The sequence below is a fragment of the Enoplosus armatus genome, chromosome 23, assembly GCF_043641665.1.
Source record: "Enoplosus armatus isolate fEnoArm2 chromosome 23, fEnoArm2.hap1, whole genome shotgun sequence".
Lineage (NCBI taxonomy): Eukaryota > Metazoa > Chordata > Actinopteri > Centrarchiformes > Enoplosidae > Enoplosus > Enoplosus armatus.
Window position 1 is genome coordinate 5,825,064 of NC_092202.1, and position 26,666 is coordinate 5,851,729.

At 42.5% G+C, this 26,666-nt stretch overlaps 1 protein-coding gene across 1 annotated transcript in view; it reads left to right on the forward strand.

Annotated features, from left to right (window-relative positions):
• The window catches only part of chd3 (chromodomain helicase DNA binding protein 3), a 33,226-nt gene extending 8,916 nt beyond the window's left edge, over window positions 1-24,310 (forward strand). The window contains exons 14-40 of the mRNA XM_070930095.1: window positions 79-270; window positions 361-561; window positions 1,014-1,151; window positions 1,752-1,873; window positions 1,982-2,155; window positions 2,893-3,034; window positions 3,379-3,510; window positions 3,689-3,806; window positions 5,429-5,553; window positions 5,631-5,862; window positions 6,211-6,395; window positions 7,401-7,578; window positions 7,926-8,012; window positions 8,316-8,401; window positions 8,885-9,018; window positions 9,118-9,262; window positions 9,963-10,125; window positions 10,246-10,409; window positions 11,064-11,250; window positions 11,353-11,469; window positions 11,564-11,695; window positions 12,130-12,238; window positions 13,478-13,610; window positions 15,953-16,148; window positions 17,135-17,298; window positions 20,310-20,436; window positions 23,884-24,310. Coding sequence (XP_070786196.1) covers window positions 79-270; window positions 361-561; window positions 1,014-1,151; window positions 1,752-1,873; window positions 1,982-2,155; window positions 2,893-3,034; window positions 3,379-3,510; window positions 3,689-3,806; window positions 5,429-5,553; window positions 5,631-5,862; window positions 6,211-6,395; window positions 7,401-7,578; window positions 7,926-8,012; window positions 8,316-8,401; window positions 8,885-9,018; window positions 9,118-9,262; window positions 9,963-10,125; window positions 10,246-10,409; window positions 11,064-11,250; window positions 11,353-11,469; window positions 11,564-11,695; window positions 12,130-12,238; window positions 13,478-13,610; window positions 15,953-16,148; window positions 17,135-17,298; window positions 20,310-20,436; window positions 23,884-24,146 — 4,146 coding nt within the window. The 3' untranslated portion in view covers window positions 24,147-24,310. The remainder of the gene's footprint in view (window positions 1-78; window positions 271-360; window positions 562-1,013; window positions 1,152-1,751; window positions 1,874-1,981; window positions 2,156-2,892; window positions 3,035-3,378; window positions 3,511-3,688; window positions 3,807-5,428; window positions 5,554-5,630; window positions 5,863-6,210; window positions 6,396-7,400; window positions 7,579-7,925; window positions 8,013-8,315; window positions 8,402-8,884; window positions 9,019-9,117; window positions 9,263-9,962; window positions 10,126-10,245; window positions 10,410-11,063; window positions 11,251-11,352; window positions 11,470-11,563; window positions 11,696-12,129; window positions 12,239-13,477; window positions 13,611-15,952; window positions 16,149-17,134; window positions 17,299-20,309; window positions 20,437-23,883) is intronic.
• The last annotated feature ends 2,356 nt before the right edge of the window (window positions 24,311-26,666 follow it).

A 26,666-nucleotide genomic window follows, 5' to 3' on the forward strand; every position in this document is an offset into this window, starting at 1 on the left:
AAACGTCTCATACTGGTATAACTACAATTAATTGTGTCCCAGTCAGGTTTTTCAAATTACTCCTCTTTGTCCCCTCAGCCTACGATAAAGTACGAGGAGCAGCCAGACTTTGTCACATCGACGGGTGGGACGCTGCACCTGTACCAGCTGGAGGGTCTAAACTGGCTTCGATTTTCCTGGGCTCAGGGCACAGACACCATCCTGGCAGATGAGATGGGCCTTGGCAAGACCATCCAGACCATCGTCTTCCTCTACTCGCTCTTCAAAGAGGTAGTGGAGTCCGTTGGTTCTGTTATTCTCTTGTTTAGAAGACAGACACTGACAGATTGTATGAATTCTGCCTTCTCCTCGGCCCCTCAGGGTCACACTAAAGGTCCGTTCCTGGTCAGCGCTCCGCTGTCCACCATCATCAACTGGGAGAGGGAGTTTGAAATGTGGGCTCCCGACTTCTACGTGGTGACGTACACGGGTGACAAGGACAGCCGAGCCATCATCAGAGAGAACGAGTTCTCCTTCGACGACACGGCAGTCAAAGGAGGGAAGAAGGCCTTCAAACTGAGGGTGAGTTTTTATAATTATATGATCACATCATGTTATTGTTTCTGAAAACTCTTAATAATTCCTGGCAAAATATAACTCAGAAGTAACAGAATTAGTTTGTTTTACATACGTGACGAGTTAAATCTGATGTAGTGCCGTTTAACAGTGTAACACCATGGAAACCATTTGACAATTTGCCATAATCTGATATATATTGATATTGGAAAAATATTCTCATTAATATTGTGATAATAATGTTCTCATCACCTCCTACAAAAGCCCTGAAGGGACATGGAGAATAAAACAAGATTCCTTTGACCTCTTTTTCAGTACATCTGCCAAATTTAAACCTGTTACCATAGCATCAAACATTAATATATCAATATCATAACATGAAAAAACAAATAATGGAATAATCTTCACATAATATCACATCCGCCTTCCTCTTTCGTTTCCCTCTCATCCTCCTGCAGAGAGAAGCTCCCATCAAATTCCACGTGCTGCTGACCTCCTACGAGTTGGTAACCATCGACCAGACGGCGCTCAAGTCCATCGACTGGGCCTGTCTGGTGGTGGACGAGGCTCACCGCCTTAAGAACAACCAGTCCAAGGTGCTGTAGCTAGTGTGTGTATGTGTGTGTCAATGTTAATATACCGTAATGCAACTTAAAGCCACAGATATTTGAGTAAGAAAAATTACAGTATATAATTTAATACATACATTTTTGAGAGTCATTAAATTTGGTTTTTAAAGTATGATGACAAAGATATGCACTGAGTGGGACATTTTATAGTTGGAAAGTAAACTTGTAAGCGCTCTCTGGTGGACAAACTATGTAATGGCAACACTCCCCAAACCGCATCTTGAACATATTTTTGGCATTGGAAAGGTTTGGAAAACAAACAATAAACCTATAATAATTTTAAACAGTAATACACCATGCGGATGTAACAACTGGCTTCTAGTATAACTGTTAACAATAGTGACAAGTGTGATTATATATATAAACTATGTTTGTTATAATATATAGTTATAATGACAATAAATTAATTATGTCAAATACATTACAGTTATATGTTTATTTTTTGTTTGTCTCATGTATCACTTTTACAGCCTTTACATCCAGTGAAGAAAAGAATAATGTTGTTAAACATGTTTCTAAAAATAATTGCAGATGTATGACGGAGTTTAACTTTTCTTGTCTCTGCAGTTTTTCAGGCGTCTGAATGACTATAAGATCGACCACAAGCTGCTGCTGACAGGAACTCCTCTGCAGAACAACCTGGAGGAGCTGTTTCACCTGCTCAACTTCCTCACACCCAACCGCTTCAAGTACGACTTCTCACACTCACATACACGATAAGCGTAATAATCGTATTAATTTATCTGCTTAAGACATATTATTTACCGGTCCTTCACCCAGTCCATCTCTCTGTACAGCAACCTTGAGGGCTTCCTGGAAGAGTTTGCCGACATTTCCAAGGAGGACCAGATCAAGAAGCTCCACGACCTGCTGGGGCCTCACATGCTGCGGAGGCTGAAGGCTGACGTCTTCAAGAACATGCCCGCCAAGACCGAGCTGATTGTCAGAGTGGAGCTGAGCCCCATGCAGAAGTACGACACACGAGAGGGTTTAGGGGGAAATGAGGATATAGGCTGGGGATTTTTAACTGGGAAAAAACTGGGGAACGTTTCCCTCTAGCTAGCAGTAGAGAAATTTTCAAATTCCCAGTAAGCATGGGTTTGTTTGTGCATGTCAAAACATCTGGACATCTGGGTGAAAACTGGGCAAAAGTTGGTTGAAAAGTTAGAGACATCTGGGTTACATTTAACCATTGTTTCTCTTTTTACCTGCAAATAACATAAACCGTGGTTAATTAGCTGTGATTATTTTAATTTTGAAAAGACCAACGGCTGCTATGTCAGCTAAAAATGTGCTATGAAAGTAGCCTTACACTGAAAATGGCATAAATATAAGATGTAATGTAGTTAATCAATCAAAAATTCCATATTTGCCACTGATTCATGTGGTTTAAAGGGATTCATAGCGATCTTTATACTTATATTTAGCAGCAGTCAGAGAGTCTGCATGTATAATAATTGGTCTCTTTAATTTCTTCATCACATCATAAATTGTAAATCTAATGTAATATTGAAGTAGAAAATTAGACAATTCCTCAGCAACTCTTCAGGATGTTTGATATTTTCATTAAAAATTGAACAATGGAGGGCGGAGAGGAGACAAAGGAAGGAGGTTTATCTTCTCTTTGTGTGATACGTGGTTTACATCAAATATTTATGGCCCTTAGGTTATCATTTTATCAGTCGTCCTTGTGTGTTTTTAAATACAGGAAATACTACAAGCTGATTCTGACCAAGAACTTTGAGGCTCTGAACTCGAAAGGCGGAGGAAACCAGGTCTCCCTGCTCAACATCATGATGGACCTAAAGAAGTGCTGCAACCACCCCTACCTCTTCCCTGTTGCCTCCATGGTGAGAACACACAGGCACACACTCTTCACAAATACAAAGAAAATTAGGAAAAAATCAATGCTACATAATTCCTTACGTTAAATTCAAACAATGTACCTTCTGTTTGTTCCTGAATTACAGAACAGTGACACCTTGTGGTTATGTTCAGTAATGCTTTTGTATCATATTTTTACTTTTAAGATGTAGCATATGGTTAAAATTATAGTTTTTATTTATTTTTATGAGACATCACATAAGGCAGCAAGTAAAAGAATTGTTGTCACATCATACAGCAGAGACTCATGTGCCGTGTACTATTATTTACCCCATTAAACCCTGTGGTTTGTTTCTGTGTGTTCTTGAAGGAAGCCCAAAAAACCCCCAACGGTGCTTACGAGGGGTCAGCTCTCACAAAAGCCTCTGGGAAGCTGACGCTGTTGCAGAAGATGCTGAGGAAACTGAAAGAGCAGGGGCACCGAGTACTGGTCTTCTCACAGGTACACACTCACATGGACACACACCAGATGGACGCCCCCCCCTTCCACAGATGTTGAATTAGTTCCATGACACCTCCAGAAGGCTCAGCAGCAGACTGATTCCAACTGTGCGTGGGTAATCAAGTTAAGATGAATGCAAACGCTCATGACCAGCTTTCTGTCTCTCCTCCATTCACAGATGACTAAAATGCTGGACTTACTAGAAGATTTCTTGGACCATGAAGGTTACAAGTATGAAAGAATTGATGGAGGCGTCACAGGAGCGCTGAGACAAGAGGCCATTGACCGCTTCAATGGTGAGATACTGGATGATGTGGAGTCATTAAAGGTGCAGTAAGCTCTACATTGGCCTTACTGAGTAGCATTTACATCATTATCACCATTATCAAGTAGTTCCCTGAAACTGACAGAAATCATGCATTTTAATCTGCAAGAAAACACTGTTTAGAGTGACAGACAACTACTTTATGCTCACTACAAGCAGACAACAGCAGAACTTACTGTTTCTTCACAATAAGAGTTCCTCCTAACCTGTACAAAAAATATTGGAACTTAACGCTAGTAAACAGTAACAGCTAGCTAAATAAAACAGAAATCTAAAAGAAACATGTAATGAAGATTTATCATAATGGAAATACTGTAGCAATACTGCATTGCTGGGTTTTTTTGTGGGTTTTTTTTAGACTTCCAGTTTGCTGTTCTTCACTGCTGAGAAGATGGAAATGCAAGTAGATGGGGGGTCAGGCAGCAGGATGAGAACTGAGTTGATGCCAAACGGACAGATTCCTGAGAAGGATTTAGCTGTAACACCAGTCACTGTAGTTATTGATGTCTGAGAGCTACAAAGGATGATAAGCACTGGGTCGCATGCTGAGTTTGTTTTCATGTGGAACTTGGCTGTGTTCACTAAGCAGTTGTTGGCAACAAATGGCATTAAATTATACAGCCTGAATAATACTGCATTCCCTGAAGCGGGTACATTCACTACCCCAGGTAATCTAATATTAAAATATAACGAGCCATTAGGGCCGCACCAGGAAACTTCTTGGATAGAAATAACTAAATAGAAAACTTTTTTTGCAAACAAATTGTTAGAATTTTCCCTATTATCACTTTAATATAGACTAAACAAAACTAGATTTTGCCAGAAATCTAAATTAATACCATTAAACGTTTATGTGTGATTTTCCTTGATCAATAAGGGAATGATATAGCAATCAATAAAGAATTAGATCAATAGGCGTGGTTGATATAATACTTTCAATGCCCATGCCTAGTGAACAGAACAGAGGCTGTAGGTGAATTTAGCAAGATTTAAATCTTATAAAGCACCATGTGAAGTGATCGCTAAATCAGTGGTCTTTATCAATGACCCTGTCAAACTGCTAAAAACACTTACTACTACTTACTACTCTTACTAAAAATTGTATTTATGAACTTAATACTGTATTATTAGGGACCTTTACTAAAACTTGGCAAATGACCAACGTGACAAGAGAAAGTATAGGCATAAAATCAGTTTTAATGCACTTACAATATGACCCTCCAAATCTATTTTCAAAAGTCAAAATAGTTGCGCAGAGGTTCTAGATATCACAGAAATACACAAAATATTTGAATAAATATGAATATTTTAAGCATTAAAAAAGAGCGCTGCTGCATGACATGGCACTGCACAAACTAGACCCCACTGACCAGAAACAATGACATGGGGAAGAAAAATCCTCGCACAAAAATGTAGGAAATGTAACTGTAGTTGTACAGAGGAACTGCCGCATCACATGTCCTCAACGTCTCCTGAAGTGAAAAATGTATGGCCACCTTAAAGATGACAATATATATATATATATATATATATATATACTGCATATAAAGATGATATTACTAGCTCACACTCGGTCTGTCTCTCTGCCTGCAGCTCCGGGTGCTTGTCAGTTTTGTTTCTTGCTCTCCACCAGAGCAGGAGGTTTAGGCATCAACTTGGCCACAGCGGACACGGTCGTCATCTTTGACTCTGACTGGAACCCTCACAATGACATACAGGTACTATAAACTGGTAGCCGCTGACGAGGGAAATGATTAAATGCTTAATCTTTTGGCTTTTTCCCGTCTCTGCGCAGGCGTTCAGTCGAGCCCACCGAATCGGGCAGGCCAACAAGGTGATGATCTACCGCTTTGTGACGCGAGCCAGCGTGGAGGAGCGCATCACCCAGGTGGCCAAGAGGAAGATGATGCTGACCCACCTGGTGGTCCGGCCGGGCCTGGGATCCAAAGCTGGCTCCATGACCAAACAGGAACTGGACGACATCCTCAAGTTTGGAACCGAAGAGCTCTTCAAGGACGAAATAGAAGGTGAGGTTATTCTTTCAATGTGAAAATAACAACTACACATGAATAATCTGTCTAGGGAAATCAGGATTTTCAGTAAAATATAATAATGTAGGAATTTGGAGCTTTAATGTTTGGGTGAAAGTTGGAGTGGGATCGATTCTAATAGGGAAGAGTTGGCAGGCTTCTTCTTCTGCATGAAATTATTTTGTCAAAAACACTCACTTTAATGTCCTTTCATCTTGAGGAATTTGGCCACAGGACATGCTTGGCTTCTTTTTGTGTTATTGATGATACAATTGGTTGACAAGAAACATTTTATTTGTGAAATTTGGACAAATCGCTACCACTTTTTAACTCCACATGTGGCAGGTATGAAGAATAGTTCGAGGGATAAAGTGGAGGACGAGGGCAGCGTGATCCACTACGACAGCACTGCCATCGAGAGGCTGCTGGACCGGAGCCAAGACGCCACAGACGACTCGGACGTCCAGAACATGAACGAGTACCTCAGCTCCTTTAAAGTGGCCCGGTACATGGTCCGAGAGGAGGATAAGGTGAGAGGGAGGAGAATGTTACAAATATTATCCTGTGGACGGTGGACGAGGACTGGGGCTTTATTTCAGAGTGTGTTGTTCTCCACATACCATAGTTACACACACTGGAAGATAATGTAGACAATGGGACTCCCATATTGTCTGCAGGTTCACATGCATGTTCACAAATCATGTTCATTTCAGTTCTGGCATGATCTCTCTCTCTTTTTGTAGGGGTGGCTGTGGTCCACATGTCGAAGTGGTCTGTTTTGGATAAAAGCAAAAAGCACTATGTGAATGCAGCCTTTTTAGCACTGATACGAGTCAGAAAATGACAGAAAGAGCGAGAAAATGTCTGTGTTTTGTTGTGGTTACTCACTAAATGAAGAAATACACAGGCGTCTCAGCAACTCTCAGGTAGAGTCCTCACACTGATTTCATGTATTGCTGAATAGAGCAAAAACAGAACAGACAATTTGAAGATATCAACTTGGGCTTTGGGAATTTTTTGTACTATTTTCTGAATTGTTATTGTCCAAATGATGAATCAGTTAATCAAGACAATAATCTACCTACTGCTGAAAGCTGAGAGGTGGTGCTGCTGGACTGGTTACTTAGTTTACTGATGATATAAGGAAGGAAATCTGTGGGGGAACGATGCAGCACCAAGTTCAATATAATTACCACTCGCCTATAAAGTTTAATTGTAAATTAGCTGTTTTTGTCGAATCATATCGTTTCCTTGCAGCCCAGTAGCAAATGTTCAAAGGCCTGTGTACATGGTGTAGCTCTTGAATTGTATTGTCAGTAGGGCGTTTTGTTTTAATATGAAAATGTATGTATGTTGTTGTAATATGAGAGTAATTTTAGAGACATTAGATCTTTGCTCAGAAGTCTGCCAATAGTTTGTTGCAGCATAAATTCAGCGCAGGTGGAAGAGTGAGAAACCTCTGAAGAATCTGCCCGTGTCCGTGTGTGCGTACAATCTATCTGAGAAAACTGCCGTGTACTTTTCTGATGCTCCAGATTGAGGAGATCGAGCGGGAGATCATCAAACAGGAGGAGAACGTGGATCCGGATTATTGGGAGAAACTGTTGCGGCATCACTACGAGCAGCAGCAGGAGGACCTGGCGAGCAAACTGGGTAAAGGCAAGAGGAACCGCAAGCCTGTCAACTACAACGACGCTGCGCAGGAAGACCAAGGTAGGGACCAGGTTTGGACCTGGTAGTCTTTAAAAAGCTCAAGTAAGCCGAGTGAACTCCTGTAAGTTGTTTTATATCAATCACACCAGTATAAGGATCATGTTAGCACCACAAGAGGAGCTTAGATTCTTTTGGGAAGCCCTGGATTTAAAATCTCACATGATCTGAGAATGATTTCTAACATGAAAGTAAAGACTATATTTTTAATTTATTGTACAGATTTATTATTCTTATCTTATGATTTTAGTAGAAATAGTAGGATTTTAGATGACATGTCTTGAGTTATTGCTTGCACAGTGGAAGTGAATGGGCCTGGCCTATTGACAGACCACCATGTGCTGTTTCAGAGTGGCATGCTGACATTTCAGATAACCAGTCCGAGTATTCAGTGGGCTCCGAGGAGGAGGACGAGGACTTTGACGATCGGCCAGAAGGTAAGGAGAGAGACATCAAACCGAGCAGTGCTGCTTGTAACAGACACGCACACACTCGGGTCTGTGCTGAATTACAGGTTGAAATTGATTTAGTTGTTACAGTTGCCTGGCAGAGTCGGACAAGTTAGATTGCCAGAAAGCAAACCGCCATCCACCTCCTCCCCCTATGCTTCAGACAGTTGGAGGAAAATGCTCGAAGCATTTCTGAAGTTTTTGATTCTTGGTTGATGTACAAATAATCTACTAACTATACATTTTAAGAAAGGTCTTACCATCCTTTCTGTCTCCTCCTGTTACCTGCAGGTCGAAGGCAGTCGCGTCGCCAGTTGAGGAACGAGAGGGATAAACCTCTACCTCCTCTTCTGGCCAGAGTGGGAGGCAACCTTGAGGTTTGTACAACTCTCTGGAATCAGTTCTGCTTTCATTTTTGTGGGTTTCTTTTATTGTGGTATTACTGGAATCTGTCAGCTTTGTGTTAAGTTGAACTTGAACTCAGATATTTTTCTAACAATCTTAAATTGGAGATGGCAGCAAAGCTATTACATCTCCAACAACTCTGAACCTTCCAAGCTCATTTATCATCCTGATAATAGTGGACGAGATTATTACTGCCTGCATTGTTCAAGCGAGGTCTCAACGTTTATTTTAGCATTATTAGACCTTTTCAAATAAGGCCTTGGGAAGTTTGAGAAATACACGGACGTCTGCAGGAAAATGAAAGAAATGTTATCTCCTTGTCAATTTCATCTAAGGTCTTCCAGAATAATAACAATTGACAGACACATTTTAACAGTGCAGCTCTATTTCCACCGTCCTGACAGTGCCAGCTTTGCTCAGGAATATCTAACAGAGACTGTAATTTCCATCAATAGGTGCTGGGCTTTAACACTCGCCAGCGAAAGGCTTTCCTGAACGCAGTGATGCGCTGGGGGATGCCGTCTCAGGACGCCTTCTCCTCTCAGTGGCTGGTCAGAGACCTCAGGGGCAAGACCGAGAAAGAATTCAAGTAAGGAAAAACTGTATTGCTCTAAAGTGTTCAGACGTAACCTTTCTCCATTTCTATCCGTCCTTTGAACCACATATTTCTCCTCTTCTTCTTCGCCAGAGCTTACGTGTCTCTCTTTATGCGTCACTTATGCGAGCCAGTGGCTGATGGGGCAGAGACGTTCGCAGATGGCGTGCCGAGGGAGGGCCTGTGTCGGCAGCCGGTCCTCACCCGAATCGGCGTCATGTCTCTCGTCAAGAAGAAGGTCAGACCGAAAGCTGTGCAAATTTAAAGTTGTAATTGCTGTCAGCGCTGATCTCAGTGACAAATACATTGCATTTCCTGTGATTGCTTCACAATAAAAGTATAAAATTAAAAACACTAATGCTGGATTACAAACATTTTCTGTGAATCCCCCATTTGTAGGTAATCAGTTAGAATCCAGTGCTGGAGTGGTGGACTCCGCCACTAACAATGAAAACTGATATATAGAGAGATAGTTACTAAATATAAATACATTGAAAGGCTATTGCAAAATAGGGTTTGCTTTCATTGAAATCTTAAAGATAGAACTTTGATAGGGTGCCTCTATATCAGCAGGGTGTCTACTGGCCCATATGAAGTAGTAAGATATCTTTAAATCAATAAACGACAAAGATAATATAGTCTTGAGACTTTAAATAAAATGTCAGGGGTCTTTTTTAGTGAAGAAATCACCCATGACATCTTGAAAGATGTTCAGATTACCCTACTACAGAGTTTGCCAGTTTACTTGAATCTTCAATCCAGTTTTCAGTCCAACTTGTTGAAACCTGCTGACATCCTGATCTGCTATCTATGCCAGGGGGAATGTATGATATACTGCCAGGCAAACAGGGCATGTGGGTGGTGAGTTTAAATAAGGTGGTATTAGGTAAAGTGAGTGTGTGCCAAGATTTTTATTTTGCTGAGTGTTTTGTGTCCAGATCCAGGAGTTTGAGCACATCAACGGGCGGTGGAGTCTTCCAGAGCTCAAACCTGAGGTCAGCATAGACAAAACCTCCTCCAGGGCCTCCTCTCCTGTCGTGAAGACCTCCACGCCCACCCCTGAAGCCAGCTATAACAACACACCTTGCACCTCCAAGCCAGGTAACCAAACATACGCAAGCACACTCACCACATCCAGCAGGGGGCGCTATGTGTAAATGGCACCAGTTATAAAGTTGGAGTTGAATCTGAATGTGTTTTTATTTGCCCGGACGTGCGCAGCGACCCCTGCTCCTGCAGACAAGCTAGAAAAGAACGGAAAAGAGGGGGAGAAGGAGGAGGACAAAGAAGAAAGCGAGGCCCCATCTGAGAAAGAGAAAGTGAAGGAGAAAGAGAAGGATGAAGGGAAGGAGGTGGACAGCAACAGGATTGCAGACCCTGAGGAGGTGGGACACAAAACAAACAAACTCAAACAAACAGCTAAAACATGTACATTCTGTGGTTTTCAGATGCCAATTACAGTGTTTTCTTAATCAGCCAATGAATGCATTTTAACATTACATTTTAATATATGTTTCTGTTTTTGCATCTCTGCAAAATTCCATTTCATGAAATCTCAATTTTATCTTGAAGGTTTTAAAGCTTTACTACCTCCTTTTAAGTCACAGTCCTGTGTTACCTGTTACTTTCAACAATTATCTAAGGCATGACATCGGTTTTGTATATTTTTTCTCCCTTCCAGTCAAGTTCTCTGGTCGCGAAAATCAAAAATGACGTTGTTATTAAGTGGCAAACAGTACAGACTTGAAATAATCCATGCTTTCATACCATGTGAAAATCAATGGCTGCCTGTAAGATAGGAAAACACAAACAAAACCACTACAGTATGCTCTGGAAAATGGTCATCCAAAATGATAAATATATGGAATTAATAGCAAAAAGGCTGTTAAATTAACTACAAATAAATATGAATGTAATAAACTGAATAAATTGTGTGGCCATCAATCATGAATGATAATTCGATTCTACAGTTTTTCTCAGTTAACTGATGAAAAGTTGAAGACTCTGCGAGTGACAGCATGTTGTGCTACTTTCCATAGCTTTCCTCTTCAACAAAAGACACATCACAAAATACCTCCCCTAGTCAAAAAAACGAAGGCAAAGAAGAGAGTGACCTGAAAGAGGAGGAGAAGAAAGAAACAACTGACACAACGGAGGAGAAAAAAGTACAAGAGGAAAGTAAAGACGAGACAAAGGAAGACACAGAGGTCAAAGAAGAGAAATCAGGTAAAAACAACAACCTGATAATAAGCTGATATGTCACAAACAGATGAAGCAGGTTTTTTGTGGAGGCCTTGCTAACATAATTGTAATGTTTTTTTCCTGCAGAAGGAGAAAAGGTGGGGGAAGAGAAGGAAAAAGACAAAGAAAAGCGTGAAGAAACACAAACAGCAACGGAGGCGACAGATGCCAAGGAGAAGACAGAGGTGTCTGACGTGAAGAAAGGTACGTCTCACTGTCTGTGATAGTAAGCTGCCATAAATACATAAGCACGATTTATTTGGCTAAATTACACCTTTGCTGTCTTTCTTGCTAACAGAGGAAGTCAAAGGTGAAAAGGATGCTGGGAAAGAAGTCAAAGCAGCGAAGGAAGAGGCGCCCAAGGGTAACGGGAAGCCTCCCATTGAGCGACCTCGCTTTATGTTCAACATCGCAGATGGCGGCTTCACCGGTCAGTACTGATTTACCTGCTGTGGTAGTGGAGTAGATTTAACTGACCCATGTGGTAGTGGACGTACAGAATTTAAAGAACAATACAAAGAACTGTTTGCATTATTCAATAAATAAATGCAATGTAGCTTAGACACTTCTACTTTAAGATTTTTTAAGAAAATACAAGAGAATCCCTGAAAGATGAAGAGAGAAAGGTGAAAAGGTGAAAATTACTTATTACGTTGTCCAAACAAGTCACTAAACAGTCTAAACAACATAAAATTCACAACTAATACAAAAAAACATTCCCCTAGTTTTCCAACATTATCTTCACCTTGATCACAAACCCAGAAAAGCTCTTTGTGCGGTGGAAACACCTGCAGCCAGGTTTCAGCTAGCTAAGCACATTGAGACCAAACCTCATTTTTACTTTGTGTTGGCTTCACCCCGCAGAGCTGCACACTCTCTGGCAGAATGAGGAGCGGGCTGCCATCTCCTCGGGGAAGATGAACGAGATCTGGCACCGACGACACGACTTTTGGCTGCTGGCGGGAATCGTGATGTATCCTTGACGGCAGTTGCCCGGGCGATGACCCCGGTGTGTTTATTTTTCTATCAGCCGGCAGAAGCCCAGTGTAATAAGTCAACAAGCCAGCCAGAGCTCAGTAAACAGCAAACTGTGTCTGCTGGAAGCTGATGTAGTGGCTCATTTAGTTCATGTTGTTCCCTCTATTATGATAATTAAGGCCATGCAGCATTCACATAAAACTCTGTTTTCATTATTCTGCGAGCTAATGCAGAGGCCCAGTTAGACTGAACTAAAAGGTTAGAAATGCTTTGTTCAGAAGCTGCCTGAAACCTATTTTGTACGAAAATAACTGCTTAATAACATCAGCTTAAAGAATGATCTTAACATTTTGGGAAAATAAACATTTTTTCTTTCTTTCTGAAGGTTAGATGAGCAGATAGCATCCTCATGTCTGTTGCTTAACTTAGCATAGAGACTGGGGGCAGATGGAAACAGCTAGCCCTGCTGTCCAGTGTAGCTGTTAGCCATCTGGCTGCTGGCTATAACTTTATATTGAATATCTTCTCACCTAACTCTAAGAAAGTGAAACGCTAAGAAAGCGAGCTAGAGCTGGAGGCGGGAGGCGTTTAGGTAAGCTTGGCATAAAGAGTGGAAGGAGCGGGAAACAGCTAGCTTGGCTTTATCCAAAGTTTAAAAATAGGCCTTCCAACACTTCCTAAAGCTCACAAATTAACATTTTATATCTCATTTGATTAATCCATGCAAAAATAGAAATGACACTTCATTTAAGGAGGAGTTACATGCTGTAGCTTCTTCTTCCCAGGAGTTGCAGGTGTTTACTACTATCGTTCATTTACAGAGACCTATTCCACAAAATAGCTACAACACGTAATTCCCTGTCATTTCTGGTTGTGTACAAATAAAACAAACAAGATACAAAAAATTAATTTGTGAGCTTTAGCTGGGACGCATATTTTTGAACTATGGGCAGAGCTAGGCTAGCTGTTTTCCCTTGCTCTTTATGCTAGGCTTTATGCTAAGTCATGCTAATTCCCTCCTGGCTCCAGTTCTATACTTAACACACAGACTTGAGCGGTGTGGATCTTCTCATTTAACTCAAGGCACGAAAGCAAATAAACATACTTTCAAAAATGTTGAACTCCTTTAATTTTTACGTGATTTTACTTCTGCATTGCCAAAAAAACTTCGGCCCACACAGTGCTGCTTCACGCTATCTCTACCCAAAGTGTTGACCCTTGACCCCTGTGTCAGTCACGGCTACGCCCGGTGGCAGGACATCCAGAACGATCCCCAGTTTGCCATCGTCAATGAGCCTTTCAAATCGCAGGCGAATAAAGGCAACTTCCTGGAGATGAAGAACAAGTTCCTGGCTCGTCGCTTCAAGGTAAGGCTGCACTTCAACTTTCAGAAGTAGAGACACCTACTTCAGCTCTTTTATTTTGTTTTATTTGTACTAATAACATGATCTTTTTTCCCATACAAACATGTACAAAACCCTTTTAATGTACAATGTACAAAACCCCAAACATTAAATACAAGAACTTTGCCCAAATAAAATAGGGGCAAAGTTTTGATTGATTTTTCAATACTCAGTGCATCTGACATGTAGGTTGCTATCAAAATAGTCTTAAGGTTTAAAACCTAGCCCTACTTCCATCACCTGACTTTGATGGTTGGATGACAGATGCCCCTGGACCCACATATTGGCTGGATGGTATTGCTGACCGCTGCTTTTCTGGTACTCATCCTGTTTTTGAGCCGCTCACATGTTTCAGATCCTGCCCTCAACATCCTCATTTACTGCATCTCTGTCTCTTTTACTCTCTTCATTTCTTGTTATCTCTTTTTTAAATAAAGCCAACAAGAACACACAAGACAGCTGAAACTCTTTCACACCAATTTCACCTTAGTTTGTTTTAGTTACAACCACTTTTACGGGACACGCACCCATTACAGAATCACTGTATGAAGCTTAATTTCCCTTGAAATGCTTGCATTACTGTTGCCATGCCAACAAGACACTGATATATTACTGAAAAGTATGAGAAAGAGATGATTGGAGCCGTTTTCAAACAAAATATAATAAGAGTAGGGGGCAGAGGGAAGAAACAGATTTATGAGAGCTTTTTAAGACCTGTTTTACCATTTTTGTCTCTTTTATCTGTGTTTACATGAAACGTAAGGAATATACATTTGTTTTTCAATTTTCCTTTGATTGAGTTCAATCTAAAATTGGCTCCTTTATGATTTTTACTTTTTACTTTATGGTTCCTGTTTTTTTGTCGAATACACCAAGTAGCTCATGTTAGGATTTTTCGTGTGAGTGAATTTAATTTCTTCATTGGTCATAAGGCTTTTTTTGTCTCGTTTTTTGTCTTTGTTTTCACTCAGATCATGAACGGTATCTGACGCCTCTCAATGCAATCAGTGGTGTCAGCTGTGCAGGGGAGGAGCTTAAGTTATATAGAGTCTCTAGAGCTCATTCTCTGAAGATACTGAAATGTTAGTTTGAGGTACTGATTTGATGAATGCAAGCGCAGCGTGCAGGAATCTAGTTTTGTACAAGATACTGAGCTCTTCTGTGATATACGTGCACAAGATGTGTCTCACATCTTTCACTCTCTCTCTCTCTCATTCTCTTGCTGTTTTTCATTTTTTCTTGGCAAGATGGATATTGTACATATTAGTATAAATCACAAATTGGGACAACAATAAATAAGGCCCGATGAATTCTCCCTATTTGCCAAAATAAAACTGCAATGTTTGTTATCACCCTTTAACTGCAACTTTACTGTAAGACCCAGTTCTATACTTGATACTAATTCTAAGCAGGTTTAGAGTATGTAGTGTGTTCACACTGGAAAAATGACAGTAGTATCCCACAATGCAATGCACAACGGAAATGGAGGAGCTTCTCACAGCTGTAAAACATTAAAACAAATCATTGATAGTGGTGAAACAGCTGAGGATGATCTTAGAGCAAAAAAAACCAAGGATAACATGTAAAACATTTTGGTTTCTGTCTCTTTTTTGACTTTTTAAAAACTTTTCTTCAAACTAAATTGATTAAGACATTTCTTTTTTATATTTATCATATAAAATGGTGTAAAACAACAGAGAAAATGGCTTATAAATAAAAATAAACTAGAAAAAACATCTTTGTACAATAAAAGGCCATGTTGAGAATTTTGTGTGTTTGATGGGAAGATTTTTGTTTTTTTTACTTTTAAAGAGTTAAACAAAAGGAAGTCTTGAAGGAAACAACGGTATTGTTTTAGCAAATTGACGCTTGTCATCATAACATTTACAATGAAAGTAATCTCTTGGTCCTTATGTTTAGTACATTATGACATCTTTAACAGACAAACAAAAATAAAATGCAATGATATGGCTGCAACATCACATAAAATCTGACCAAATGCATTGAAATTACAACTGAAAGAGTGAATAATTTCGTTTCATTTCTACTAAACGTGCAATTGACATCAATATCAGCAAAGTGTGAAATTAAAATAGTAGCATATATGTTATGCTGGATTTTTAAATCCAAAGTCACCGTTTTTTGACGTACATCACCACAAGTACAGCATCATTTCCTTTTAGTTCAGAAAGAAAATGAACTGCGAAAACAGTTTGAATTGGGACACCGTTTGTTTATAGAAATTTATAATAGACGCCCAGGCATTCATTTCAGTGCCATTTATCCACTCAGTCTTTCTTGTCCAGCTGTTGGAGCAGGCGCTGGTGATAGAGGAGCAGTTGCGACGGGCGGCCTACCTGAACATGACCCAGGACCCCAGCCACCCAGCCATGGCGCTCAATGCACGCTTTGCTGAGGTGGAGTGCCTCGCGGAGTCACACCAGCACCTCAGCAAGGAGTCACTAGCGGGCAACAAACCGGCCAACGCTGTCCTGCACAAAGGTTGGGGGTGATGCCAATAATTTGTTTTAAAGATATCTCTTTTTCATATCTGTCTGTACAGTTAATAAGAAACAAATTCAATGTGCGTGAAAGAAGCAAACAGAGAAACTGAGGAAAGATTGGAAGACCGATAATCACAATAAAAAGAGAGATACACATCAAGACATCTCATCTGTTGTGCAATCAGTCTTTCCTGTTGCAGCGACCATATCACTCTGCCTGAAGCTGACTTTAGTAAAGCCAAGCAGCAGATAAGCTTACACCATGTTAAGTGATAGTTCCAAACATTTCTTCACTGGCTGCCTGGCAAGTCTGTCCATGTTTATATTGTTCTGTAGAAAGGATAACATGCTCGATACATACTGCACTACTGTTCTTGTTCCTGTCTTGTATTTCTGCACATAGCGGATGTGAACTTAATCAAATTGCAAAGCTACTCTGCTTGTTTCTAATCAGTGATTAAGTCCATGTAGGGATGTGGTGACAGAGTGGCGAGATAATAAAGGATGGGAACAGAAATCTCTTGTAAAAATAGAGTGTGCTTTTTTTGGAAAGAAAAACCCCCCAAACTCTGTAAAGTTGAGACTTTTAAACAGACTATTTATAGTTTTTAGACCCTATAAATGATAGTAAGCCACATATTGACATTTTTTTTATTACTTTTTAGTGCAGAAACAGTCATTTCCAACAGCTTCTTGAGTTGAAGTGACCCTGGACATTAAGTTAAATAATATTACCTCTCTAATGATGATACAGAAGTAACTAAATACATACCAACTCCCGAGCATCAACCTTCAGAAGGAAACAAAGACACATTTTTCTGCATTAATCAATAAAGTATCCTGATAAATTGTCAAATGATTAATAACAGGCACAAAAGAAGCAGGAAGTAGAAGCTAAAATGTGAACATATGGATCAGAAGTGAAGCATCAGGTCTTTCTTCCAGTGAGTCAGTAGTTGTTGATGTTTGTTGTTGTCATTGCAGTGTTGAACCAGCTGGAGGAGCTCCTGAGTGACATGAAGGCTGACGTGACCCGGCTACCGGCCACGCTGGCCAGAGTCACGCCCATCGCCGCCCGCCTCCAAATGTCCGAGAGGAGCATCCTCAGCCGACTGGCCAGCAAGGGCACTGAGACGCACACCCCCCCGGTCAGCAGCCTGCTTTTAAACACACACACACACAAAAAAAACCCTGCCACATTCACAAGCTGAAACCTGCTCGAGCTGCCTGCGCTCAGTGGAAAAATAATAGATGGAGGACGGCCAATGAAAATACAGAGCCCATTATCTTGTCACCCACCTGTGGTTTTTCACTCCTCAACTCTTTAGTCAGCAGGTTTTTTTGTCAGTTTACATAACTTTAAAAGTGGTTCGTCTTAGTTTTCTTCAGAATCAGAAACTGTTTATTGCCAAGTAACATACATTACAAGGAATTTGCTGTGGTCTGAAGGTGCTATTGTATTGATAACAAATAAGTAGAATATAAAAGCTAAAATAAGAATAAAAATTAAAATAAGATAAGATAAATAACAACAGTGCAGTGACCAGAATAAAGTAAAGTGTCCAGTAGGGGGTGGGTGTGTTAATGTAACGCAGGGGGGACAGGGGTGATGTACGTTAATATAACGTATAAGTAGTGTTTGTGTTCGGGGGGGTATGTTCGTCAGGTTGACTGCAGAGGGGAAGAAACTGTTTTTTTGGCGGGAGGTTTTGGTCCTGATGGACCGCAGCCTCCTGGGGAGGGGGTCGAACAGATGGTGTCCGGGGTGGGAGGGGTCGGCAGCGATCTTCCCTGCTCTCCTCAGGGTCCTGGAGGAGCACAGGTCCTGAAGAGATGGGAGGTTGCAGCCGATCACCCTCTCTGCAGAGCGGATGATACGCTGCAGTCTGCGTCTGTCCTTGGTGGAGGCAGCAGCGTACCAGACGGTGATGGAGGAGGTGAGGATGGACTCTATGATGGCAGTGTAGAAGTGAACCAGCATTGTTTGTGGCAGGTTAAACTTCCTCAGCTGCCTCAGGAAGTACATCCTCTGTTGGGCTTTCTTGATGAGGGAGCTGATGTTCAGCTCCCATCGGAGGTCCTGGCTGATGATATAGCCCAGGAAACAGAAGGACTCCACAGTGTCCACTGGAGAGTCACACAGGGTGATGGGGGCGGGTGGGGCTGCGCTCTTCCTGAAGTCTACAACCATCTCCACTGTCTTTGAAGCGTTAAGCTCCAGGTTGTTGCTGTTGCACCAGGTCACCAGATGGTCAATCTCCCACCTGTAGGCAGACTCATCCTCACCAGAGATGAGTCCGATGAGGGTGGTGTCGTCCGCGAACTTCAGGAGCTTGACGGACTGGTGACTGGAAGTGCAGCTGTTGGTGTAGAGGGAGAAGAGTAGGGGAGAAAGAACATAGCCTTGAGGGGAGCCGGTGCTGATCGTCCGCGAGTCTGAGACGTGTTTCCCCAGCTTCACGTGCTGCTTCCTGTCAGACAGGAAATCTGTGATCCACCTGCAGGTGGGGTCAGGCACGTTGAGCTGGGAGAGCTTGTCCTGAAGAAGAGCCGGGACGATCGTGTTGAAGGCAGAGCTGAAGTCCACAAACAGGATCCTGGCATAGGATCCTGCGGAGTCCAGGTGCTGGAGGATGAAGTGTAGAGCCAGGTTGACGGCGTCGTCTACAGACCTGTTGGCTCTGTAGGCGAACTGCAGGGGGTCCAGCAGAGAGTCTGTGATGGATTTGAGGTGGGACAGGACCAGGCGTTCAAATGATTTCATGACCACAGAGGTCAGGGCGACGGGTCTGTAGTCATTTAATCCTGTGGGCCCTGTTTTTTTGGGGACAGGGATGATGGTGGAGGCCTTGAAGCAGGCTGGCACGTGGCATGTCTCCAGTGAGGTGTTGAAGATGTCCGTGAACACCGGAGACAGCTGATCGGCGCAGCGCTTCAGGCAGGATGGAGAGATGGAGTCTGGTCCAGCAGCTTTCTGGGGGTTTTGTCTCTTGAAGAGCCTGTTCACATCTCTTTCAAGGACAGACAGAGGTGTCGATGCTGGAGGAGTGGGGGGCAGCTGTGGTGGTAGGAGGTGTGAGAGTTCAGCCCCAGATGTGATGAGGAGGTTGGGGCTGTTGGGCTGGAGCTGGTGGGTGATGGTGTGGGGGATGGTGTCAGGACTGTCCCATTGTCTTTCAAAGCGACAGTAGAAGTCGTTGAGGCTGTTGGCGAGGCGTCGGTCGTTAGCAGAGTTGGGGGCTCTTGGCTTGTAGTTGGTGATCTGCCTGAGCCCCCTCCACACAGAAGCAGAGTCGTTGGAGGAGAACTGGTCTTGTAGTCTCTCTGAGTACAGTCGTTTAGCTTCCCTCACCGCCTTGCTAAACTTGTACTTGGCTTCCTTAAACTCTGCTCTGTTGCCACTCTTAAACGCCTCTTCCTTTTCCAACCTCAGCTGTCGCAGTCTTGCTGTGAACCAGGGTTTGTCGTTGTTGTAACTCACCCTGGTCTGAGTTGGTACACAGCAGTCCTCACAGAAGCTGATATATGACGTCACAGCCTCTGTGTACTCATCCAGACTGTTGGTAGCAGTCCTGAAAACATCCCAGTCAGTACAGTCCAAACACGCCTTCAGGTCCTCTGCAGCTTCACTGGTCCACTTCTTCGAAGTTCTCACAACAGGCTTAGAAAGTTTTAATTTCTGCCTGTATGCGGGAATCAGGTGGACCATGTCGTGGTCAGAGTGTCCCAGTGCAGCGCGGGTGACGGCGTGAAAAGCGTTACTGACTGTGGTGTAACAGTGATCCAGAGTGTTCCCCTCCCTGGTGGGGCATTTAATAAACTGTTTGTATTTTGGGAGTTCATGTCTGAGGTTACTTTTGTTAAAGTCACCGAGGACAATAACTAAGGAGTCTGGGTTGGTCTGCTCCGTTTCCAGTATCTGGTCGGCGAGTGCGCGCTGTGCGTCCTGCACGTTGGCCTCCGGTGGAATGTAAACACCGACCAGAATGAATGAAGCGAACTCACGGGGGGAGTAGTAAGGTTTACAGTTTATGAAAAAGGTTTCCAGGGAAGGAGAGCAATGCCGTCGGATCACTGTCACGTCGTTACACTTATTGTTATATGTTCTATTTTTATTAATTCCATCCTACATGCACATAATTCCTCTTCCTCTGTGCAGCCCATACCTCCAGGACCTTACGCAACCCCTCAGAACTACGGAGCCCCCTTCACCCCCGCCCCCCCGAGCACCCTACACATGGGAGGGGCCAACTACAGTCAGATGCCGCCCGGATCCTTCCTATCAGGTCAGTGTTTGAAACTCCATTGACATCCTTTACTACTGTAAATAGTGGCTTGGTCAGGAGTTGGATCTATCGTTACAAACTGAAGTTGTGCAGACGACTGTCACTCAAACCCGGAGAATTTAAGATCTCAAGGGTTTCAAATATATGAAATATGTTAGACTGAATTACAGATAAATCTGGACGTCATCTTGTATGAAGGCGTAGCTATAAAAAATGCCATGCTTGGGTTTTAATAGTCAGTCGATATACTTTTGATTTGAAGAGCTACCACAAGCAGGTTTAAATATACACTGTTTGTGTGCTGAAAAAAGTTTTATCTTACTTTGAAACTACTTAAGGTGTCAGTTAAGAGTAATTTCGGGAACATTAGGCTTCACCTGCCAGTGCAAGTGCTGTGAATCTGTGAGTGTGAGAGAAAGAGAGTTGTTACAAGCAGTAACATCATAAAGTATTAAGGCATCCGTAATTATAGTATTCAAGGTCATTTACACAAGAATACCGGCTTGTTTGATCTGACACTTGGCAAGCTGGCAATTTAAGCCAGATTTATGCTTCTGTGGGGAGGTGTTTTTGCAATCTCACTGTAGCTGCCTCTGGCACGGGAACCGATTCATAGCTCAGCAGAGAATTGAACCTGTTGATTGTTGTAGCTCCACAGTAACAGTATATTTAGTGCTTTATTAAGGTCATGTTGTGCATATATTGTAAACCTGAAGGATGCCCGTGTACAGTCTTTCCGGTTAATTTAGAGTGATTATGGAAAGATTTGGACAGGAAATGTATCGGAGTACTCATGTTAAAATGCCAATATTACACATGAAGTTCTGTTTACTCGCACTACTAGGAGCCGTGAAAACTGCTGTATAATGTTTTCTGTGGCTCCGGAGGAGAAAACAACCCTGGTGACATCATAGTGATGTCATCAGGGTTATCTCAGCTTGGGCCTGGAGACTGCCAATTTAGCAGAAAGCCTGCATTACAGGGAGTTTGAAAGATTCAGGCATTTACCAGGTGAGGAGGGCCTAACGAAAGACTGTGTTGCATTATGGGAAAAGTAGGATCCAGTGTTTTTGGAGCTTGAGCCATACTAACAATGCATCTCTTATAAGTCTCACAGCTTTGTGTAGGTGAAATACTAAATCTGCTCCTTTAACTTCACTTCATCGGAAATCTGTATGAAAAAAAGACAAGCAGACCAAGCTCGCTAATCACAGTTCTTGTGGTCTCTGTATCTTCAGTGCAGTTACATTTTTGAGAGGGTGCACATCAGCTCCAGCAGAGCTACAGGGCCTCCACGACACCCTGACAGAGAAGCACAAATCCAGCTTTAGAGATCTGGACTTGATTACTTGGCAACTTGTTCTGATGATGGGCAAAACCAGTCCAAAATGTTGCTTCTATTTAAAGATATCATCTGTGGAATTCCATCTTTATATGGTTATGTTGCTGTGGAAAAACATTTAAGCAAAGAAAATAAAAAATGTTCAGGCTTCATCAATTTAACTGACTCTGGGAATTGTGTATTTCAGGAAAAAATCTATGTATTATAGTTTTGTGTTTAAATACAGTGTTATTTAACTCCTAAATGTCAATATGGTCCTTAAATGTGTGGCGTAAAGAACTACCTGATGGCTTCTAAAGCAGCACCGTTTTAAGCACTTTGAATAGACACTTTATCTCCCTGAGCAGCTTAAGTTGTGAAACCTTCAAAATCCAGAAAGGAGTCCATATTGGAAAAAAAACATCTGTAGCAGAGTTTCTGATGTGGCTGCCAGAGAGACACCTGAAATAGACATTACCAGAATCAAACACAAACGTGCTGCTCTGCTATATTAAGGCATTTTCATCCCTTAACATGTCCAACCTCAAAACCTCAATACTCGGCACATTGTGCAACAATAAAGCAAAGCCTGGAGTGCTATCAAACCTGTCTGAGGAGTATTTTCTTTTTCAAGCATATTTATTTTCTCTTTTAAAGTCCTGTTGTGGCTCTCATTACTTATTGAGTTAAAAGCTTTAGAATTAAAATCATAAAAAAAAAAATCTGTTCTGTTTTGGCCTCTTGTCCAACTCCCCTCGCCTGCAGTCTATCAGAGCACACTGGCAGTTTGTGAATTTATTTTCTCATAATTAGTTTGGTAACAGCATATGCTCTCCAGACGAACTCTCCGCTCTGCATGTGTATTCGTGTTCGGAGATGTTTAGATAGCAGAGATGTGGCAGAGATAACTGGTAAAACCTGATATTCCCCAATAGCTTTGCCCTAAAAACCACAACACCCAGCTCTCTCGGTGCTGTGCCTGCCTCTCACTCGCTGTATCTTGATTTATGTAATTGTAGACTGAGACATCTGTCAAAGGCATTGCATTTTAGAGAGCCAGGGCCTATCTCTGAAAATGTCATTATGCTCAGCCTGTCTGAATCCAGCCGTGCCAAGAAAACATTCGGACTTTGTACCAAGGTATTTTGAGAGCGACAGAAACCGCAGAAGGAGTTTGGTTGTGTAAACGTCGTGTTGTGACTTGTGAACCGGCGGAGGGCTGGGCCCCAGCGCCGGCTGTTCAGAAATAGTCGTGCGCGAGTTGTGTTGCTCTGTGGGTTTTTGCTTGCGGGGGCCTCGCGGCGAGCAGCTGAGCTGAGCACAGGCCGACCTGAGCCGAGTGCAGTCTGAACATCCTGAACTCTGGCAGGGCGCAAGCATGCAGCAAATGAGGCCACATTTATGGTCTTGATTGGGGTCGCGCTGGTTCCTGACCCTTTTAGACTCAGCCAGGGAGGGGAAAAAAGTGAGCAGGAGAAATGGACGGAGTTAAAACAACAAAAATCTCTGATTCTGCGACCTCCTAGCTTTCCTCCATTAATAGCCCTCTCCTGAGAGAAGCTCCCTCACTTGAGTACACAAAACATGTCCAGAAATACGCATTTCTGCCGTGCCACTTCTTAACTTCACATCTACTACTTAAGCTGCACTCTGTGAACTTTGCTACAAAATGTAATGATACACCAAATGCTCCAATGAAGGATTGTTTTGTGCTGTCTCACACATGGCAATATCTCAGCATTTGCTCAATATCTTGAATTGCATTTTGGAAAACCTGTTTCAGCCATCAGTACTGCCATGAGGAAGCTACTCATCTGCACTAAAAGGAGTCCCACATTCTAGACAAAACTTCATCTTTTAGGGGCGTAGCAATTAGGGAGATTGCCCTTCAACTGGAGCACACTGGTTCAAGCCCTCATGACTGCAAGCACCTGCCCTGCTGAAGTGTCCTTGAGCAGGACACTGAACCCCGCCAGCTCCAGTAGCTCCCCCCTGACCTCTGACCTCCCTGCAGAGGAGGGAGGCAAACTAAAAGAGAACTCCCTACGGGGACCAGTAAAGTGTCACATTATCCTGCTCCCCTCTCCGAGTCTCCACTACAGTCTGCCGCTTGTCTGCCCCCACAGAAGCCGCCGCCGCTGCTGGGGCCACCGGGTTAGCTGCATGGGGAGCCGCCGGAGGGCCAACTGCTGCTTGCCAGAAGACCAAGGAGCATGATGTGGTGCAGCGGCAGCGAGTGGTGGACCTCTGGAAGGACGGCAAGTCAGAGGGGGCCATCGGGCAGGAGCTGAGGATGCCCAAGTCCACGGTGCACAGCATCATCGTCAAGTACCGGCTGAGCAACACGGTGGAGAACTTGCCGCGCAATGGGCGACCAAAGAAACCCTGAGGGGGAGGAGGGACTCACGGAGGGGAAAGAAGACAGAACATTTGGATAAAACATCCAGGAATGTAACAAAAATGGAGACTGAAAAAGAGACAGTGGATGCTGAAAAGGAGACAAAAACCTGACCAAAAAGGACCCAAGGACAGAGCACTTTGACACTGCTAGAATGTGAGGAATATAAAGGGAGAGGTGAAGCTCACTGGAAGGATCGAATGAGGACGGGAGGCAAAAAGGGAGGGGACATGAAAAGTGAAAAAGAAGTGGCGGCACTTTGATCCATAAAAGAAAACAAGCAATCAACTACAGAGACGGGGGGGGGGAGGTCCAAAATAAGAAGGGAGAGGTGAAAAGCTGGCCTCGAGATGAAGCGCTAATGATGCGTGGGGGGAAAATGAGGCATAGAAATAGAATAAAAAGAGAGATGACCTGTCTGGAGCAAACAAATCCTCGAGCAAAGAGAAAAGGCGCTACTGAAAAAAAGCTCAAAAATCTTACTTCGAGACCGAAGGGGGGGGGGGGGGGGGGGGACGGACTGCATGTTAATGCAATCACAGGTTTTCAGGAATTCAGATATGAAGGATGGAATGGAGAGAAATGCAACAAAGGAAGATTTTTTTTTTCCTTTAATACCTCCTCAGACAGATTTCTCGAGACTTCTTTTTCTTCTTCTCCCTCTGCGGCGGAAAGATTTCCCCCCGGATCAATTCTTCATCTGTCGGCTGACTGAACAAGCCTGTCCCCTCACTCTGACCCTGTACTCCCTCATTCCTCCACAGTCCTCCACTCCTCCGTCTCTCTTTCTCAGTCTAACACTCAAACACACACACACACACACACACAAAAATGTACACTATGGACCTCACACACAACCTAGAAACCTGCAAAGAACTTAATTTATCTGCTGAGCACAGGCAGATGAAACTCGAAATAGAAAGGGACGAACTGGACTCAGATTATCTTGCAAAAAAGAAAAGCAGGGGGAAAAAAAGAGAGTTTTCTAAGTATAAAACACTACTTCCCATGGACTTTTTTGCCCTAGCATTCCTGAGTCCAACCAAGCATAGAAGCAAGAACCTTAGATATAAAAAAAAAACTTAGACGTTGCCTTTGTCCAACAATCAGTAGCAACATTGCTCTGACCCAGTCTGACGGACTGGTGTTGAGATATGTACTGTATTACAAAGCATATTTACTATTGCACCTTTTTTGTGGGGGTCACTTAAAGGGGAATATCACTCCATTTCCTGTTTTTAGGCCTCATCACAGCAGAAATCAGTATTTATGAGCAGCTCTTCCCCAAAGCTAAAGACTGTTATCTGTCATTGATAGAAAAAGGGAGACTCGCTTTGTTCTTTAAGCTTCTTTATTGTGACAGCGTGATGGATTCCACGCTGGAAAATGTCCCCCGATCCCCGAGAAAATAAAACACTCTGGTCATCGTTTTTCCAGCTCAGTGTGTGTGCAGTAGAGCTGTACATCAGCGTGACATCCCAGACTAGAGAGCAGGACGAACTCCTCTGCTTCGTTTTCTGGAGGAAAGTGAAGTGAACAACCGCTGACACTGTCCAAACTTTTCTAGGACATATTTTTAAGCTAAAATTGAGTGGTATTTCCCTTTAAGCTTGAAGTGTAAAGACCAGAGACGTGTGGCAGTGGTGCGGCCTGCAATGAGAATTATACTGTATGTGTGTATGTTGAGAAATGCTGCATGTGTGTGTTTTTTGTGTACATGTGTTTGTTTGAATGGTAGCACTGCCATTAGGTATCGTTTAAAATGTTTCGATATTGGTGCCAATATGGTTTCTTAACCAATTCCAAAACAATACATTTTTGGATATATTACTTTGAGGAGAATGTTTTACTGAAAAAATACTTTTTTCTATTACACAAAATAGGCTAAACTTCTCAAACATTTCATTTTTTCAACGGGAATTTTGCCTGAATATGATTATTTTATATTAACAATGGGTCATATTACTTGGTGTAATGTGAAAGGAGACCCTCATAGTGACAAACCGACATTGAGTCATCACCCAATGCTGCAGTTCCTCTCAGCTTTATAGAACATTTTAGCATCTTTCCACTCATTATTTTGGTTTTACAGCCCGCAACTTAACTGTTTTGGTTCAGTCTCACCGCTCTCATCAATATCATTTCCAGCTGCAGGCAGCTGCTGTCAGTGAAAAAGCTCTGATAGACCCACTGTATGCTACCTGCCCAGCACCAAACAAGGTTAGCGACTAGCTGGTGAATATAGCGGAGCATTTAGCAGCTAACGGGCCAGATAATTCCTTCAGGAGTTGGTGGACACCAAAATAGAGCTAAAAGGAGAGAATATTGCACTTACATGAGAGTGCATGAGAAACATGACTCCAAATGAATGCTAAGCTATTGTGCTGTGTCTACTGGATAATGCAGGTTTAAATCCTTAAATATCTGATCAAAGAAGAAAAACCAAGACTAAAAATCTGAGCATTTTATGCCAACTCTCAATATAGTTTTCAATACTCATATTTCACACTT